The sequence below is a fragment of the Spodoptera frugiperda genome, chromosome 27, assembly GCF_023101765.2.
Source record: "Spodoptera frugiperda isolate SF20-4 chromosome 27, AGI-APGP_CSIRO_Sfru_2.0, whole genome shotgun sequence".
Classification (NCBI taxonomy): domain Eukaryota; kingdom Metazoa; phylum Arthropoda; class Insecta; order Lepidoptera; family Noctuidae; genus Spodoptera; species Spodoptera frugiperda.
In genome coordinates, this window is record NC_064238.1 from 1,065,154 (window position 1) to 1,084,669 (window position 19,516).

The 19,516-nt window shown below is 33.5% G+C and overlaps 1 protein-coding gene across 2 annotated transcripts in view; it reads right to left on the reverse strand.

Annotated features, from left to right (window-relative positions):
- The window catches only part of LOC118263796 (synaptogenesis protein syg-2), a 177,151-nt gene that overhangs the window by 107,587 nt on the left and 50,048 nt on the right, over positions 1–19,516 (reverse strand). For both annotated transcript variants that reach the window (XM_050705440.1, XM_050705439.1), the window contains exon 2: positions 3,530–3,706. In XM_050705440.1, the coding sequence (XP_050561397.1) occupies positions 3,530–3,608 (79 nt within the window). In that variant the 5' untranslated portion in view covers positions 3,609–3,706. The remainder of the gene's footprint in view (positions 1–3,529; positions 3,707–19,516) is intronic.

Genomic DNA, 19,516 nt, shown 5'->3' on the forward strand with positions numbered 1-19,516 from the left:
ATTAATATTAGTAATTGTAGCTTGACCTCACCACGTGTGACCTTTCACATTACCAAACATTTGCCGGTCACAGTGGCTGAGGGCAGTGCTAATAACATCGACACTGAGATATTATAATGGAATAATAGATGCTATAAATCTTTGTGGAATTACTGTGACCTCCACTGCTGTAGTCTGTGGTAGACCTAATTTCGTATTGATAAAATATGGAAGGCAAGCGGAATCGCATTATCGATCTTGAAAATGGTTATTGTTTTACGGTGTTTTTGTAGTGGAAGCTAAAAATGATTTGAATGGATGATGAATAATTTATAACAGTGTGTTACAATAATATTGAATGATCAAAATTTGCTTAGGTAAACTTTTTGTATGCATTATTGTATTTTGATTCTAATTTGAATAACATTGCATTTTGGAAATTAATACAGTTTCTTAAAAAGATTTCGATCATGGCATGAATTAAATAAAATGTATCAATTTCTCTATTTTTACACAATCATATCATGATATAAAGATGAAATATCAAACATCTGTATAATTATTATTTGTACAAAGAAAAGTCACAGCTCATTAAATAAATACCTATATTGTAACAAACCAAAGTTTGTAATCAAACATTTCACGGAATTACAGTCTTGTCTAAGCTGCTTTTAAGAGCTATATTCGTGTAACAGATGGATTTGTGCCACAACAGTAATCCGGACCCTTTGGGCATGGAACCGTAAAACCAAAGACGTAACAGGTAGTTCCCGTCATGAGTAATCCTGGGTGTGTAGGAGTGATCACTTCGCTCTTAACTCTTTGATTCCTGTCCTTGATATTTTGATTCCTTATGCTGCTATGTATGAGTATTAATCTTACATGTGGTTGCGAAATGTTTTCAATATGAAATATTTTGTACTTCTTTCTAATTTGGTAATCCGTTTAAGATTATAAATGCGAGAGTTTGTAAGTTTGTTTGTTTGTTACTCCTTTACGTGAAACCGGCTGAAGGGGTTGAGATGAAATTTGGAACAGGGGTAAATTATGATCTGGACTAACACATAGGCCTTTTTTCACACGGGATTGCAGACGACGTTGCTGACAGAAGCTCCTTTACTATACGTTGGTTTAAGGTATCAACATAAAAATTAATTATAATAGCGATGATGAGAAATAATGTATTATCTATTTTAAATACCTACACACAGTGAAAATGCCAACAGACAAATAAGATATCAAAAAAGCGAACTGTTGAAATTTACTAAATTTTCGTAGTCATTAAAATACAGAACAAAAAGATAATTAAGTCTCTCTCTCAAAGACGAAATATGGCCTCCATACTACGCACAAAAATTGAATGACCCACCCGAATATAACGTACACGTATCGCTGAACATTTTAAAATCAACCTTTACCTCTTAATTTTTACCGGGTATAAAGCAGAAATTGGTAAAGATAATCCGTTTATCCATCACAAAGTGGCTGACACACGCAAAATGTACTTTATGTCCGTCAGATTATGAAGTAATTTAATAAAACAACATAATATAACTTTTTCCCCGAAAGTGTGGGTGAAGGTGCTGATATTAAAAATGTTATTGTTCACATTTTCCCAGTAACGAAACCCATGTTACCGACGGTCAGGACGAAGAACAGAAGAGGAACGGGGTGGTTTTAGTCAGTAAGAGTCTGAGAATCCCTCTCACCTCACCCAAGGCAGGAAAAGTCATAAGATGATTGTCCCCCCTCAAAAAAGACCGTACCAGGTTTGAGAATATTCGGAAAATCGAAAAAACTTAATTATTTTAACCGATTTGGGAGTCGAAACCGATAATTCTCGATCGGTAGTCACAACTCAACCTAAGTTAATTTACCTCTATCCGGGAATCGAAGACCTCTTACTCCTACTTAATTGAATAAACACGGTATTTAATTGAATAAATCTCACACACACATAACTACATTACTCATACATAATAATTCTATTTCGATACTGAAAACGTGATATAATTTGTCATAATAAGTGTTAGTACGCATCGAATAACGTGCATGGAGTATATTGTGTAAAGAGATTTCCTCATTCCATAATGTCCTTTGAAGTTTGGCTTAAGTTATGAGCATGAAGCGAGTTGTAAGGAAAACATTATGTAGATATGTTTTTCCGTTGAGTAGGTGTAGGAAGCTACTCGTATTTAGAAGTAGTGGGAGTAGTAGAGGATTTATTTAGATTTGAATATTGAAACAAGGATATATCGGAAATATGAAAATATTATTTCTTTTCATAGAAAATTCTATTTCAAGTCACTGTAAATAGTGATAGAGCATTTGTTTCTATATCGAGCCTCAAGGATGGCTTGAAACTATGCGTTCATCGTCAAATAGTTACGTGAGTAAGACGAAAAATATAATAATTAATTTGGTAATTGTGATACTTCTGGTATACTTAAGCTACGGTAATCTTACAATAAGACGCGTATTGACCATTGTTACTACCAATAATTAATAAAATAAAACTTACTACAGAAAGAAACAGTTGTCAACTATTTATCTATGATTTTCTTTGTCTAAAACTTATATCCCACAATATCAAGTTTACTCATAATTTAATAAACCAAAATGTAATTAATACTAAAATCATTAAGTTCAAACCACATTGATTCACCGACTATCGGTGTCGGCTAACATCTGTTACCGATAGATTAGTATTGATTTACTAAATATTGGGTTTGTTCAACTAATAATTATTAATTATTATCATGAAGATATAGATACCTATCTAGATCGTTAGCAAGTACTTAAATAATATAGAATAATTTTATCAAGAGCTTATTTGGAAATGCGAAATTCGTTGTGACGTTTATCTCAGAAGCTGTAGCTGATTATTAGTCCCTGGTGTGGCTTGAAAGTAATTGAGTCTTCAAAATCATGTGGGTAACGGAATTATTTTTGAAAAGTAATTTTTTAAATCCTCTTTGTTATGCTTTAGGCCATACACCCACATGTGTTTGTGATAAAATCCAGATTCTACGCCGGTGTTGGTGCGAAATTACAGTCAAATAAAGCGTAATTATACAACAAGCTAGGTAGCTTGTAGCCAAGAAGGAGTTTTGGGCAAAAACCTGGTGTATTGTATACAAAAACTTGTTGTATAGTTAAAAGATCTAATATAAATTTAAATAACATACATTTTAATAAATATTGTTTATACATTAAGATAGATAGAAGTATACACTAAGAGTAAGGCAATGATAAAAAAGTGAAATCATATAAATTACAGACTTCGTCTTTCTAGTCCATGCTTAACAAAAGATATTTTCGCTTTATGATATTTATAAAACTAATATGAATTATTTTAGTACTACGAGTATAAGACCCGTATTATCTAATTAGTTATCACATGAGTATAGTCAAAGTATACATTCGAATAGATCTGACAAAGAGCTCAGTTAATACTCTTGAATTGTTATGTAACTATTCACGGAATATCACATTAAAATGTCATAGTAAAGCTGCATTAATGCCGTCTGCTATCTTCTATAATACTAACCTGCAATATTACAGCATCCGAGCAGCAGAGTCCACAGGGACAGCAGGCGAGCAGGGCTCGCTCGAGGAATACACTCCATTTTACATTTTCTACACTGCACGAATATTCCAACACCTCACAAAATCTTCAGTTACATTTAGAATGAAATTTTCGTTTATACCACCACGTTTATGTGTTCTGTAACAAAATAAAATTCAATGTTAGAAAATCTTGCATCTATGTCGTATGTCGGATGAGTGTCGTGGCGAAGTGGTTGGGGCGTGGCGAGTGGTTGAGTAAAAGTTATGTAGTTGCTTTAGTTTTATATAGGTATAGGTATATAAATGGGTACTTGTATAATGATGGGTAAGTGGTCATCTTGAATATGACAAAACCATATGTCATTAAATGTTTCAATGATAATTAATTTGTATGGCGAATTGTCATAAATGAGTTTAGTTGGGTGTTACGTTTTCATATCAAACCAGACTTAGTAGATTTTAATGTAGCAATAACACTATTTAAATAAAGCTCACAGCCAATGTAACTATTGACATAGTTAGTAATATAGACTAAGTTCCAAGTCACGAGTAATACCTATTACGTCAAATCTATAAATAACACAAAGTACGACACTTATACAGAATCAAAACTAAGTCTACTTTAAGTTATTGATAGTTTAATACGTATGATATTTTAGAACATTATCTATACTTAACTATTATAATAATAAATAGCTAGATACTTTTATAAAGAGCCTTAGAAATTTCTTTAGGACAGTAATTATACTACGTGGTCAAAGTACTTGGGTACGCTCGAATATGAAAGTATTATATCCGAGCGTACGGCGCTTCGCGTACCACGTGCACCTCAAAGAGCCATCAGACCACCACAGATAGGGCCCAGTAGGGCTGATGTCTGATCCAAAGCTGCAGACTACCTAGCGAGTTTACGGGGACTCCGGCTCAAAAAGCAGGAGTAGGAACGTGGTAGTTTTTAGTCAGTAAGAGTCTGACACTCCCTCTCGCCTCAACCACAGCGCGGCGGGAGAATGCATTCGATGATTTTACCCCCTTAACAAAAATACGTTCATGACATTCGTCTTGAAATCTACAAAGACACACGTAACAGCAATTGAAATAAATGAACAATGCCAAGTTTTTGGTTTCTTGGCCCCAAAATTCATTATTCCTGTTATAATCCTATTTTCATTAATGACTCAAAGATCCTTGACAGTCATTTTCGTGAATTAAAAGGCTCGATTAATAACAGACAGAGACATAATTGATTACGAACTGAGAATAAAAGATAGTTCGATTGTTTGAATAATCGATGTTTTTTTTTTTAGTTTGGCCATTTTATTTTTCTGTAAGATTTAAGACAGTTGTTCTAGATTTAATGATGGTTTAAAAATGGCACGCCAGTCTATTTAAAGGACTTATAATAAAGTATTGAGTTTTATTATCATACACAAACAATTTAATCTATCGCGCTGTATGCAATGTTAAATACATACATACATAACTTTGCGCTTGTCTCCCATAGAGGTAGGCAGAGGCAATGGATGGCTCTTATAAACCTCTTTCGGTTCATCAACAGTCATCAGTCTTTTCATGCATGCTTGTCGGTTAAAGGTACTTTTAATTTTGCCTTCCAGATTTAAAAACAGCTGATTAAATAGAACTAAATTTTTGTACAAACTCAGAGCAGTTTTGCTGACGAAGAGAACCGTATGCATAAATTGTTCATTATCCAAGTTTAAACAGCACCCTGGTTGCTCGCAGAATCAATAGATAGGGCATGCTACCAACCATCTATCTTCATATTTCCTGAAGACCGTCTGACAATAACCATTCGTCTTACTAAATTGCCGGCCATGTAGCGATTTCTAAAGAACTTTCGGTTTCAATAGAAAAGGTAATTTGGCTGACAATAAAATATTGGTAAAAATAAGTGTTGAACATGTGTTGTTGAGGTTTTTGGTGGAGTTATGTAGCTTGTGACCTTGGTATTTTGAAGTACTGTAATCACTTGAATTTGTTTGTATTATAACTTTCGTGAATAATACTAAATTAAGTATTATGTTTTTCGGCTTACTCACGTAACTATTTGACTATTCGACTAGTTTCAAGCCATTCTAGAGAATTTGCTAGAGAATAGAATATGAACATTCATGAATTCCATTCCGCGACACACGACGTGGCGATTGCCGCACTGCTACAATATGAACCTCTAGCATGGGTTGAACTTGACTAGTCAAGTCGCTGCTACTGAACTTCGTTAGTTGAAATTGTAATAATAATAGAGATATTTGTATACTCTACAGTTCTGCGTGTGCAGTAAAGGAAAATTTTGTGTCTGTAAGCGCGATTGGCAGTTGTCGAGCGTGCATTGTGTGTAATTGGAAAAGTCTATGTCCAGTCGTGGAGGAATACAGAGTAACAGTTAATAATGATGATATACATACTCAGAGTCATTTAATGATTACTTAAACTATTTCTTAGTAACGATTTTGTTCCGAAAACAATTGCTAAGGACTGGGTTAAGTAACCCTTAAATGACTCGGCAGTTATAAAGTAAACAAAATTAGAAGTTGCTTGATAGTTTTGAACTGGAAAAGGGATATATATGGTTAATGAAATAATTATTATTTCCTCGTAGTAACATGAGTACAATAAATTTCTATAGCGTACCAATGGCGGAACTAGTCACAATTGAATCTTTGAACATACTGTTATTTAACTATAACAGTAAGTGTATAATATAACACAAACAAGATTTCCTACAGTAATCCTGAAAGTAAACAATGAAAGGAACATAATGTGTAGTGAATAAACACGCTCGCTAAGTTTCAGGGAGGTTGACAGAAACCACAAAGTTTCAGCTGGCTTTCAGTGACCGCTTCAGTTATGAACTGAAATAACTTTGTAAGTTCTTATGGTATAGTTTAATTATTAATGATGTAATTATGTATTCTGGCCGACTAAAATGACGGTTGGATGATAAATAAATAATATGTATTTATTTGTACAACTTTTTTTGTACGTACTGGTCTTTTAGTGTAAGCCAAAATCAATATTGTTTTACGGAGTAAATATTTGGGTTTTGCTGTTCGATTTTTTATAACAAACTATATTTTTTATTGAAAAAAATGGCCACGACTACAACAAAAATAAATAAAATCATGTTCTTTCGTATACTGCACCCATATTGTCAACATTATCATTCAATAACGTCATTAGGTACATCAACTACTTACTGTGAAATCTATAACAATTTATTCCATGTTATAAATTATGATACATGCTTGGATCGTATCACTTGCAAAATAATGAAGCCTACACTGCAAGAAAAATTACACACTATGTATGCATTTCTAAGATCTTTTTTTGTTCCCAAAAACTTTGACCATTCAATCTACAGTGTGTTAAAAATAAATTAACAATATTTAATAGGTACACGAAGGCCCATAAACGGAAAATTCTGTATCTAAATACAAAGTGGTGTAACGAACGAAAAGTTAGAAAAAAATATCTTTTAAGTCGTAAAAATATGCAGAGGCACGCCACAGTTTTTAATTGAATAAATTAATGTTTTTTTTTGTTCTTTAATACAATGAAACTACATTGCTTTTGAACTTAGAAAATGTTTTGTTTTAAATTATGAGTTCGTGTTAGGAAGTATCTATTTTGTAAACTTGTTTTTCGCAATTAGGTTTGTAGTAGCGTTGTTGAATTTTATTATGTTATTAAAACTAAAGAAAGCTACGAATTACGAATTTATAACAATTAAAAAAGAAACTATATTACAACCTATCCTCTATGCTATAATAACCAAGCTTAAACTAAATAATTTAAAAGAAACGACTTAAATCTAATCTAATTAATTTATAAATTAGACTTACAATTTTATTAAAAAAACTAACTACAGTAACTACTAATAATCGATATCAAACTAAACCTACGTTAAATAGTTTAACCAAAAAACCAGGAAAACGGACCACTACAGACAAATAATCATACGACTGATAATACACTTTTTCTACGATAGTACCGAAGCGCTCGGCCGATACCCAACCAAATGAATGTAACGAAACCATAGCGCGATCTATTTCGATCCCAACGCCATCTATCGAGGATAAAGACAACTTGGATTATTTATTTATACTCCGTTCGGGCATTTTCTTTGTACTAAAAGTTTAATTATATTGATATTATTTTTTTCATACCTTTTTACTATTTATTTACTTTTTTCGATGAATTAAAACAATAACATGAACCGAAGTCGTGTAACGATCGACATAGAATTATCTATACTCCGTTAGAGCATTTTCTTTGTACTAAATGTTTTATTATATTGATATTATTTTTTTCATACCTTTTTACTATTTATTTACTTTTTTTCGATGAATTAAAACAATAACATGAACCGAAGTCGTGTAACGATCGACATAGAATTATTTATAAATAATTTATTTCTTATTTTTATTTTTTGATTTTTGAAATAAAAATATATCTATGTGAAAGGACATAGATATATTTTTATTTAATTTAAGGTTCTAAACTATATATGTACCAAATTTCAACCAAATCCGTCAAATAGTTGCGGAGATTAATGGTATAAGCATAGAATGTTCGACGTGATTCTTTAATTTGACATAACTTTTTTATTTATGAACCGATTGACATGAAACAAACACTAAATGTAAATTTAAGCATCCCACAATATATTCGTGAAAACCGCATCCAACTCGGATCAGCCGTTTCTGAGATTAGCGCGCACAGACGAACAGACAAACAGACAAACAGACAAACAGACAAACAGACAAAAAAAAAGTTAATTACATTTTTGGGTTCGACATCGACATAACAATAACCCCTGCTATTTTTTTTATTTTTATTTTCAATGTACAGACAGCACTTTTCTACGATTTTATTATATGTATAGATTTATTAAAGAGTCACAAATTTTCGATTTAAAGTAACAAAGTTTATCACTAAATACATTTTTAACGTATATAAGCTGGTAAGCGAGTTATAATTGCTACTGCCCATGGACACCCGAAACACCAGAGGCATTATGAGTACATAGCTGGCTTTTTGGGGGTTAGAAATTTTTAAAGGTTATTGGAGAATCGGAGATTAGGAAAATTGAGAAGAGAGATAATTGGGCTTCTGGTAACCTCACTGACTTCTCTCGTGGTGAGGTGAGAGGGAAGTGTCAGATCTTACTGACTAAAAATCACCCCGTTACTACTCCTGCTTTTCGAGCCACAGCCCCGGCAACCCATCTGGTCTTCTGCAAATCAAATCCAACTTGGCGTGTATATTACAAAACAAAACAAAGATTTACTAAATAATAATTTAGTATTAAATATGTTCACTACCTACTTTAAAGCCTTGTTGGTGTGAAACTCATTTTAGTTTTTTGTCGCTAACTCTGTCTACGTTTTTCCAAGCAACATTTTAGGTAAAGATTTACAAATGCACGTAAAGCCAGCCAATTTCTCAGACGTCATTGGCTGTTGTTTCCTTTAGTTCATTAAGTATTTTCATCGCAGCCTTCAGTGGCGTCGCGTTAAGAGTACCCTCGGGCACAGTTGGGAACACCGCTTTTTCTTGAATTTTTAACATCACTTTAGTGCCTTGGTACTATTCATAAGCGACCGTGCCATTTAATAATGCACTATATTTACTCGTGTCTTAAGTGCAAATTGCAGTGTCTGCGTTGCTTTAAGCATACTTGTCGCGAGTTTGCGCTGTCCGCGGCGTAATGCGATAAGTTGTGGACGTTACTTTAATGGAAAATTATTTCGATAAAATATTTTATGATAGAAATATTATTCAGTGCATTATAAAATATATTCTAATACCATTCACAGTATGAACACTTTTGATGCGATACAAAACACTTCATTAAAAAAAAATTAGTCAATAGCCATATTTTTTAGAGTAGCCATATTTTTACTACCGCTATAAGCTTATGGCACATGAGTCGCGCGACTACGTTGCTATAGATACATACATAATGTACTTTGTAAGTAAGATAATGGCTCGTTGTTACTTGTAATGATTTCTTACGTGAGAATGGACCAGGGAAATATATTATGACAGATACTCTTGTGGAACGCTTATATAACCTTTTTAGAGCTTTTAAACAAACATAATGTTGTTTAACAAAACATTGTTTAGTACTTTTATTTATGAATGCTTTAATTATGATTTGTAGGTCAAAGTGAATGAGTTTTTTGTTTTTACGACCTGTTTATTGTAAGAGTTTACTTTTCGTGTAGCCTAGTACATAACCACAGTGTTTACAAGCCAACAATACTTCATGTTTTGCAATGCGTAAAATATTTTATTTATCTTTTTATATTTAAAAAATGTTTTTTACACCTTATTTTTGCAGACTTTCTCTTTGTACCCTACCCTGATTGGGAAAGAATAGTCATACGGCATTAAGTTTGCCTTATGTACCATTAGTTCATTGTATTGTGTACATTAAAGTTTAAATAAATAAATAAACTCCCTTTACTACCTACTACTTTTGTAGATCCATATAATTAGAGAGATTTCACATGTCCACTCAGTAACTCCGAAAATAAAACTCAAACGACGAATGAAAAACAAACTATACAAGCTTAATAAATCATTAACAAGTAACGAGAATCGAGGAACGTCAATTAGTTGCCGAAATCCGCCGTAACTCAAACCGATATTTATTAATGCTCAAAATCGTATAACTGCATGAGCAAACAAAAGGGTACGAGCGATATATTCCCGCAAAAACACGGAACAAACAAAAAATTAAAACGAGACTAAAAAATTCAATTAATGCTAGCAGAGATATCTTTTGTCTGCATTATTGAATCGTGGAAATGCTGAAATGCATTGCAAGTTCTATGCAGGGAACTGCATTTTGAAGGCGAATAATTGCGCCAGGGCCTCAAGAGAGAATACGAAATTTAATGCGCACTCAGCAAAAATATTGGAGCCTGAAATTTACTAACAATGGAATAAAGATTTAATATCGATGTGAATTTATTGAATCTTAATGATCATTCCGATGGCCTTTCTGTTTAAAATTGAGAGTTATTGTAATGAGATTGACTGAAAGAAAGGCTGAGTTTTTCAAATTAAACTTTAACTTTTAGATTTTCATTTAGGATAGTGTATAGCTACATAGTTGATTATTTGTACTTGATAATAGTTATCTCCCGATCGATTTTGATCATGGTGACCAGTCTATCTAACTAGACTAGCCTACTACGTAGGAGATATTATAGTGCAAGTGTAAGCACAAACACAGTAAAGTTATACTCTCTATTCACTCTTAACCCAATAGGAAGGCAGACTAATACAACCGGACAGAGGTCAGACGCAGGACCAACGGCTTTACCCGCTTTCCGAGGCATGTGGGTGAAACACCACCGCACTTCTTGACTCCGAGCTAATTATTTTACTTAGAAAATGACATTATCACTTGTTGGCCGGCCCGGAAAATGAACCCGCGACACGTTGTACCAAATTACTGCGCTAAACGTGCAGTCACTTGTAACTGATACCTGGAAATTAAGAATGGAGGTCGGTGGTGTGTAATATTATGTGTAGATATTGGTGTGAATTATAAAGTAGCGTTTATAAACAGACGCTTATATGATTGGTTCGTCTTCTTATAAATTATTAGGCTTAATATTTCTTTATACATGTCACGTATAAGACATCTGTTCCAAATTTTATTACTGGCTATCCTATATTATATATTAATGACATTGATGTTTGATGTTGATTGGATAATATTATAAATGGTGAATATTATTTTTTTGTTTGTATTGTACGTACACAGTGATTTTCGTTCATTTGAAAGAAAGAAAAATAATTTATACGGCACCGGGCGCGATGCACCAAAAATACATTTGTTTGTTTTATTCAAGTATTTTCCTGAAATGAAATGCATTCAAATAAATAAAGTAAACAATAATTAAGCGAAACCAACGGATACCGGAAATTTTTTAAAGAAATTTTGACATTGTAAATCAATGACATACAGAAATGTATGACTTTAATTGAATGTTTTTAAGACTTTTCATAATATAAAAATAAAAACTTTATTCATCGCTATCCATGGTATTGACTCCAGCTAGAAAAGCAGGAGTAGGAACGGGGTGGTTTTTAATCAGTAAGAGTCTGACACTCCCTCTCACCTAGCCCAAGGCGGGAGAAGATATTGGATGATTTTTCCCCCTTAAAAAATATGCTTCAATAATGCAACAGTCTTTTCCAAGAAATAAAACAAATACACAATCACACACTGACTTAAAACAACTGATTATACACACTAGTATGTGACTTGAGCACCGACTTCAAACCGATCCTGATACGTTCCAAAACAGCCAATCGTCCGCGTATTGTGTTAACTATGATCTTAATTCTTATAAACTTAAAGCAGAAAAATGTTACTTCTCTTTCAGGAAAGTCACAATCAGATACCTTTTGATCGCGAACGAGTCCTTTGTACTACAACCTACAACCTCAAGCTATGTAGAATTGTAAATGCTATTTTATTTAAAAACTTTTCCCAACGTAATATTATCAAAGAAGTGTACACTTAAGAAGCTCAAAAATAAGATGGGCTACCGTAAAATTTATCTTAATAGGTACCTGCATAAAAATACATTGGACTGAAACCTTTTTTAGATAGCAAACACAGTACTCACCCGCTTCTTCTCAGTGTTATCACAGAGTAGAATCTCTTTATGGGTGGCGGCTATCTATGCGTTTAATCCACTTTCTCTTTTTATCTTAAGACAAGTGGAATGGGTAGCCGTCCTTTGTCCAAGACCCCTGATAACAGGGCGACCTTTTTCGTCTAAGGTTTATTAAACAAAAATACACCTGTGCAGTATTGAGACAATTGTGGAGATTTCATTAAATTCAATGGAGGGTGGCGTAATTGGAATTTTTGTCAAGTTTTTTTTTGTGCCGTGTTTCTTGGGGTTCTGTTTTTGTTTCTGCGGACAGGTTGGAGCCCTTGTTGTGTTGCTTCCTTATTTATCTGTCAGTTTGGACATCAAGATGTTTTCTGGTCAATTAATTATTAATAATTAAGATAATGGTAAAAAATGACAGGTAATCAAGTCATTTCTATGTTATCTCCAGAAACCTTGCTGATCAAATAATTACATAGAATCATAAACTTAAAGGAAAACCAAACTGTATCAAACTTAATTTTCCTTTTATATAATTATAGGTATTCACAATACTATTAAGAAATCACTGAACTATTACTTCCTCATACACAATATTTTGTTAACATTTTAATACGGAACCTTTCGATACAAGTTCACCTCGTAAACGTCGGCTTTTTATTATTTTGTTGGAAATTAGTTTTCCCCATAGAGTTGTAAGCAGAGCCAGTTGCCATGGCAACGTTGTTAGTTGTTACTTTTGTACTTAACTTTTATGTTATCTTTTTAAAGATGGTCGCCGCCATTATTTGAGTGTTTCTAGAAACAATTCCTTTATTGTGTTGGTCCATTTGAAAGTTTTTTTGTTAATGTTGCTATTGCTATCTAAGTGAGATTTGAGATACGATTTTTGGGTTCACTGTTTTAGGGTTACAATTCTGAGAATCTGTGTTTTGTGTTTGATATTTTTAATAAATTGTGTATTTTTCATTTAAAATCGATTAACGTATAATTTAAAAAATCTAAGTTCTAGCCAATGATCTATGTAAGATTCGTTGGATAAGCAATTGGCGTTCCACAGACTTTGCCTACGCCTATGGTAGACGAGGTTATGTATATTGAAAGTTCCAATAACTAGCTTTTTCATAATAAGTTTACGCAAACCGTAAACTTTTTCGTAACCGTAAATATTTCTAGTTCAAGCAATCGATAAACTGTGCAACACCAAAATTTGTGCTAAATAATATTAGGTTACACACTTATACACACTCAATGCACGAATATTTTGCACGTCATGGTACAAATAGTTTCGAAAATTGATCAAGCATTTAAGTACAACTATATACAATAGACAAACATATTCCATGGTTCACAGTTTCTATAGCAGAACAAATTACTATTGAAGCGATTAATTACTGATGTACAAATATGACGGAACCGAGACAGTGTCAATTTAGTTACGACAGGGTGCGGACACACTGCCGGTTCAAGTTGAAAGGAAAGTAATTTAGTTCTTATAGTCCGATAGTGTGGTTATGGCCTAAGTCTAAGAATTAATAGTAAATATTTTTTATTATTATGTAACAGTTATACAAATAATTCTGTTTTTGTTTTGGACAGTTTACATTGAAAAGTCATCATTTTGTTTTTAATCAACGATTTTATTGTGGGTGGAAAATTACACAGGAATGAGGAAAACGTCGAAATTTTACCCTTTGATAACATTTAATATTCGTAATAACGTAATGATTGAATACGAATGTACTCAGAAAAATCTATATTGAATGTTACATCTAAAAATATGAAAAATATGTGGCTCAGTTTCTTTTTAATTGAAATGTGAATTAATAAAATAAGTCTTCACATGTATCAAATAAAATAAAAATTACAGGAGGTTTTTAGCGTAAGCTTTTGAAATTAAATAAGAGTACATAATAATATTAATTTCAGAAGGTTTCCTATAGCAAAACTAACAAAAAAGAAAAAGATTATACAAAATAATTTCAGTAAACTCACACGTAACTCAACCCAAGAATTACGATTTAATTTCAAGCAACAACAAGCTTCACACCACACAAAATTACCGCGCGTTAATAAGACATGAAGTATGTACACCACTTGTCTTGCAACCTCCGAGCCTACCAGTGTGTCACAATCCTAAGGCATTACGCGAAAATTCGTTATACGAACGCGTCATGGCAAAGACGCACCTGCGGTTGACAACCTCATTTGTTTGCCGGCGTTGAAAGCTTCAGCCAGTTTGTATACACAGATATCAAACGATACAACGCAAGTTCGCGTAAATTGGTTCCGCGTGTCAGAGTTTACGCACTACAAGTACATTTGTTACAGAAATTGGGGTAATGGGTTAGGTTACCCTTACGGTTTCTCGTGGTTTCTTGGCCATGGGTTATTGATGAGGTGTCGATATAAAGTATTGGGGAGTTTTTGTACTTGTAGACTGCTGAGAGGTCGAGGCTATCGAGCTAAAGGTGTCGGTGTAGATCTGTCGCGTTGTGAAAAGGCTTGTTGATCTTTCTTACAATCGAGTATGTGAGTTAGTTGAAATGCATTTTGTTTCGTACCTACTACTATTTTGAAGTTCAAGACCTACTATTACTAATCAATGAGTATAAGTTTCAAAACCCAATAACAATCAATTGACAGAGTTGACTGAGCAACCGGCTGCCGCGCAACGTAGCGGCTTCGATTCCCGCAGGAAGCAATTTTTTGTGTGATCCACAAATTGTTGTTTCGGGTATGTTTGTAAACGCATCCACGACATAGGAGAAAATCCTTGTGTGTGATATGATAGTAACTACATTTCATACTTTATTTCAGTCATTATTATTGTGTGTCCATACAAAAAATAGCAATATTTTCCACCACAAAACAAAAACCCCGAATCCAAACAACAACTCGGACATTTAGAACTATTATAATTAATAATACCTATCCCATCAAACTTTAAACATAAAAGCAATTAAGCTAATGCCGAATGAACAGGCAGAAACATTTCCTACACAATAATTATCATCGTTACACTGACCGTGTCGCCTCATTCGGAAAGTCAGAGACCCGTGACGGTACCCGCACATTGGTTCACCGTGGATTTACTCTCCACTCTATGTGTTATATGATACGGTGGATAATGCAACAAATTAGGACAATTGCAGCTCGGGATTGAGCCCAATAAATAGCCGGTTACACCCTTGTCGAATCAAGCGGGATTGATAGCAATTTTGGATTGGAGGAAAAATTTGTACACGTATATAAGGTTTTTGTCGTAGTGGGTGCATAAAGTTGTATGTTAAACAGATGCCTCATATCCTAATATAGTAATTGAATTCAGTTTTATATTTAGTTTTATATTAAACCCTATAAGTCGGTGAACAAGAAAAACATAATTATGTATGTACAGGCATGTTTTATATAGTGTTTAATTATTATATGCCCATCATCCACTTCAGGATATTAAGATCCTATAAATAACCTAAGTATCGTGAGAGTTAAGCTGGGGATTGATTTAAATAAAAGTAGGTAGTGGTTACCGAACTCTTTCATTCCGAATGACTGTACCACCTTTAAATAAAAAATACAATACTTGAATCTGATACCTGATATCAACCTAAAAATATTTTTTTAGGATACCTATAGTATTGTCGGAGAATCTTGACACCGCGATTCAGAAAACGGTCTCAAATAAAAAGCGCCATCTATTGACGAAAATTAGAACTATATTTTCTCTAAATCTCAGTTACATATTAAATGTATTACGGTTAGACTAATAATAAAAAATGCTTTAGCTACTAATTGCGTCGCACTCGATAGCCACTCTCACGAACATAAGTACAACAAAATAAAATAAAATACAACTTCTTATAAAACGAGTTCAAGAAACACATTTATTTCACTACGATACATAGAAATGAATTTGTAATGTTTCTCCATAAGGTTAGTAATTCAAATAATGAAGTCTAAGTGGTACGATGGGTAGTGAATAATCATATACGAGTATGATACATATCGACGTTCAACTTGTATGGAGCTTGATACGATCGGAACAAAGCACTCTTGGTATCGATTTTGATATAAGTAATAAGTAATGTTTGCTAACAAAAATATTTCTTTAGTGTTTTAACGAGAATAACTATGAATACATATACTTTAAGCCAACTACAGTATCTTTAGTATGAGTTTGCTTTACGTTAGACGAGATCGAAACGAGAGCTGGTTCGGCACTCTGATTGGCCGGTGCGAATCAACCAACCAATCAGCGTACCAAACTAGCGCTCGTTTCGATCTCGTTCTAAACTCATAATTAACTAAACCCTCAGGATATTTCTGGTCCATGCGTTTTACCTTGGTGTTTAACTCAGACATTTTTATATTTAGGTAATTATTGTTGTTAAATATTAATGTAAATATCATCCATACCTAATATAGTATTACACATTTCCAACTAAAAATTACATAATGTAGCCATTCTTACTTTTACTGTAAGTTTTCGTTTACTATATAGTCATCATATTCATAGAACGAAATAAGATACCTTGAACGAAAAATTCTCAAGAGTAGTGCGAACTGAGGAGAATTTAATTTGATGAACTTATTTAGAATGAACGGTTCTACATTTTAAGTGTCGTATCCTTACATGCAAATATTTTCGCGTTGGAGTACTTGCCTATACAGATGTATAGCCTTGCTTTTAGAATTATAACCCAACGTAAGAATTTTTTTAGTGTATAGAACACAATGATTGATTACACAACTATTATTTTTTCAATTTAGGTCTACGTATACCTGTAATAATACTAATATACCCCAAAACAAAGTACTGCTATTTTTATGTAAAAGTAGCCATAGTTGATGATAAAATAATTACGCCAGGTTTCAACTCAACATGATATTTTATAATTAAGTAGCCGATGAACAAAAACTATATAAAATTTCAATTAATTTATGCAGTATGCAGGCTAATGGATACTTATCCCTGAATATTTTGGCTTCGCTCCAAATTGATTAGATCGGCTTAGTGAAATTGTCTCAATATAACGTACCTACATACCGAGGTGTGGGCAAGTCTGTAAAGTTGATAGAATTTCTTTTAGACTCATCTTAGACAGATTATTTGTTTTTTCTTCAAACAAAAGAAAACCTTAACCTATTTGTGTTTACGTTCTCAATCCATTCACGTAATAAGCCGATATCTTAATCCACTCAATCTCACGCATTCTCAAAAAGTTGTTCCACTCGAGCGATTTATCGATTTATTCTAAAAGCTGCGACATATTTCGCAGCCATTAGGTAACCTCCACTTAAACCGGTGTTATCCTGTCTCAAAGCTTTCTCATTTCGCAAAATACCGTCGAACGTTCGGTTGGCAGTCCCGACTTCTCGAGACAAATGGGCGTGTCAGCCGCAGCGTCTCCTCTTGACGAGCGAAAATTGCTTTGATTTTCTAACAAATCCTCCTGAGAAACTGTTGCCGCTTTTATATTTAGATTGGTGAGATTAAGCGTGTTTAGTTCCATTCGAACGGGAATTTGTCGAGATGCTCTAATAATATTCAGACGATCCGATTTACCAATCGCTCTGCCACGCTTAAAATAGAGCGAGCGATTTTCGTGAATTCGATTGCAACAGGATTGCAATGTAGGAATTTATTTACGTTTGTTAGTGTTGCGAAAATAATGTTTCGACTTTTCGAAGTGAACTCAAGCGCTGGCTGTAGTCGGGTCAAGACGAATCGATACACTTTAATGTTTTAATACCGAGCCTGAACAATGGTCGCTGCCCCTAATTAGCTGTCTTCGTGTAAAAAGTTCTGGTTAGCAGACGTGGGAGGTTTATAATAGATTCCTGATCTTTTTTCTCTCAGCCTTTTATTGCTATTTTCTATTATCTGTTTTAAGTAACGGGTTAATGTACTTTATAAAATTAATGTTAACGTCTGCATGTTTTAGCTTAGAATAATCGTGTTTTTTAAACCTATTATAATTTTATAAGAATGATGTGTCCATAGCTTGCCTCAAAATCTTAAAGGGTGGTTCAATATTTTTGATATTGTTTTTATATTCTGGCAAGATAAAACCTAAGCTAAAACAAACACAATACATTTGCAATTAACTCGTAAACAAATAATTACTAACTTTTTCTCTTAATATAAAAATATGGCTGATACACCTTATAAATAATGCAATGCTACTAAACTCCACAACTTTGTATTAAGTTAAAATGGGCTTTAATCCCTGGGGTTACGATGCATAATAGTTTAAAAATGGGGCCAATTACGGTGCGTGCAATGCTAAATGATACTCAGCACGTAAAGACTAGGGTTGGCACTTTCACACAGTTGTTGAGTACTTATTAGGTACTGAATTAATAATAATAATAGGGGTTAAGTTCTTGCGTGTCGACGGGGCTATAAGAATAGCTCTTGGAGTAAAGCTAGTCTAGGAAATGTAATATTTGCAATACGGCTTTTTAAACTGACTCGTTGCACTTTCCGTGAGGTTTTGTGGCGAAGCTAGTTGGCTCATTGGTGATCATGATTATCATCAGTAGCCTGTGATATTTGGTACTCCATGAGCATTTTGAACATAAAACAGTTTGCCACAATCTCCACGCCTGGCAATATTGGAGATAGCAATTTAAAGTACTACGTATTTTGTCGCACGATCGATTCCCACACGGAATTTATTTTTATTTGTGTGATCCAAAAATAGCTGTTCCAAGTTTGGATGTGTTGTGTATGTGAAATTATGGGTACTTTTTCACCAACGGTGTGCTAAGTAACTATGCTACGAAGATGTTATAGCTAAGTTATAAAACTATGTGACCATTTCTACTGATACTAAGCTACTAAACTAAGCTGTGTGAGGAAATGTTTCCATATAAAAACATAGCTTAGCTGAGTTTGTTTCCCGCTGTGTAGCAGCCTGCTATGTAGTACCCTAATTGCTTTTAAAGGCACCTACGGCATAACAGACAATTCCTTATAAGGTTTCCTAAAAGATAAAATAAAGTAATAGTTTGTTTTTAATTTCTAATTTGTTAGTAACAGAGCGGAGGCAACTAAGTACTAAGTATGTAAGATAATGACCTCAGTCTAAATGCAAAAATCTGATAACATTACTATTATCCAAAGAAGTCTAAAACAGACGCTTTTTAGTTTTTAATTAAAAGACAAAATAATGTATTTACAAGCGACAAAGTCGTTTAATCCGAAACGCTTTCGTTAATTAAAGGAATATAGAATGTGGCTTTTGTTTTGTTAGCTGTGGAACCAAAAACAAGAGGCTGGCATATGAAAGTATACT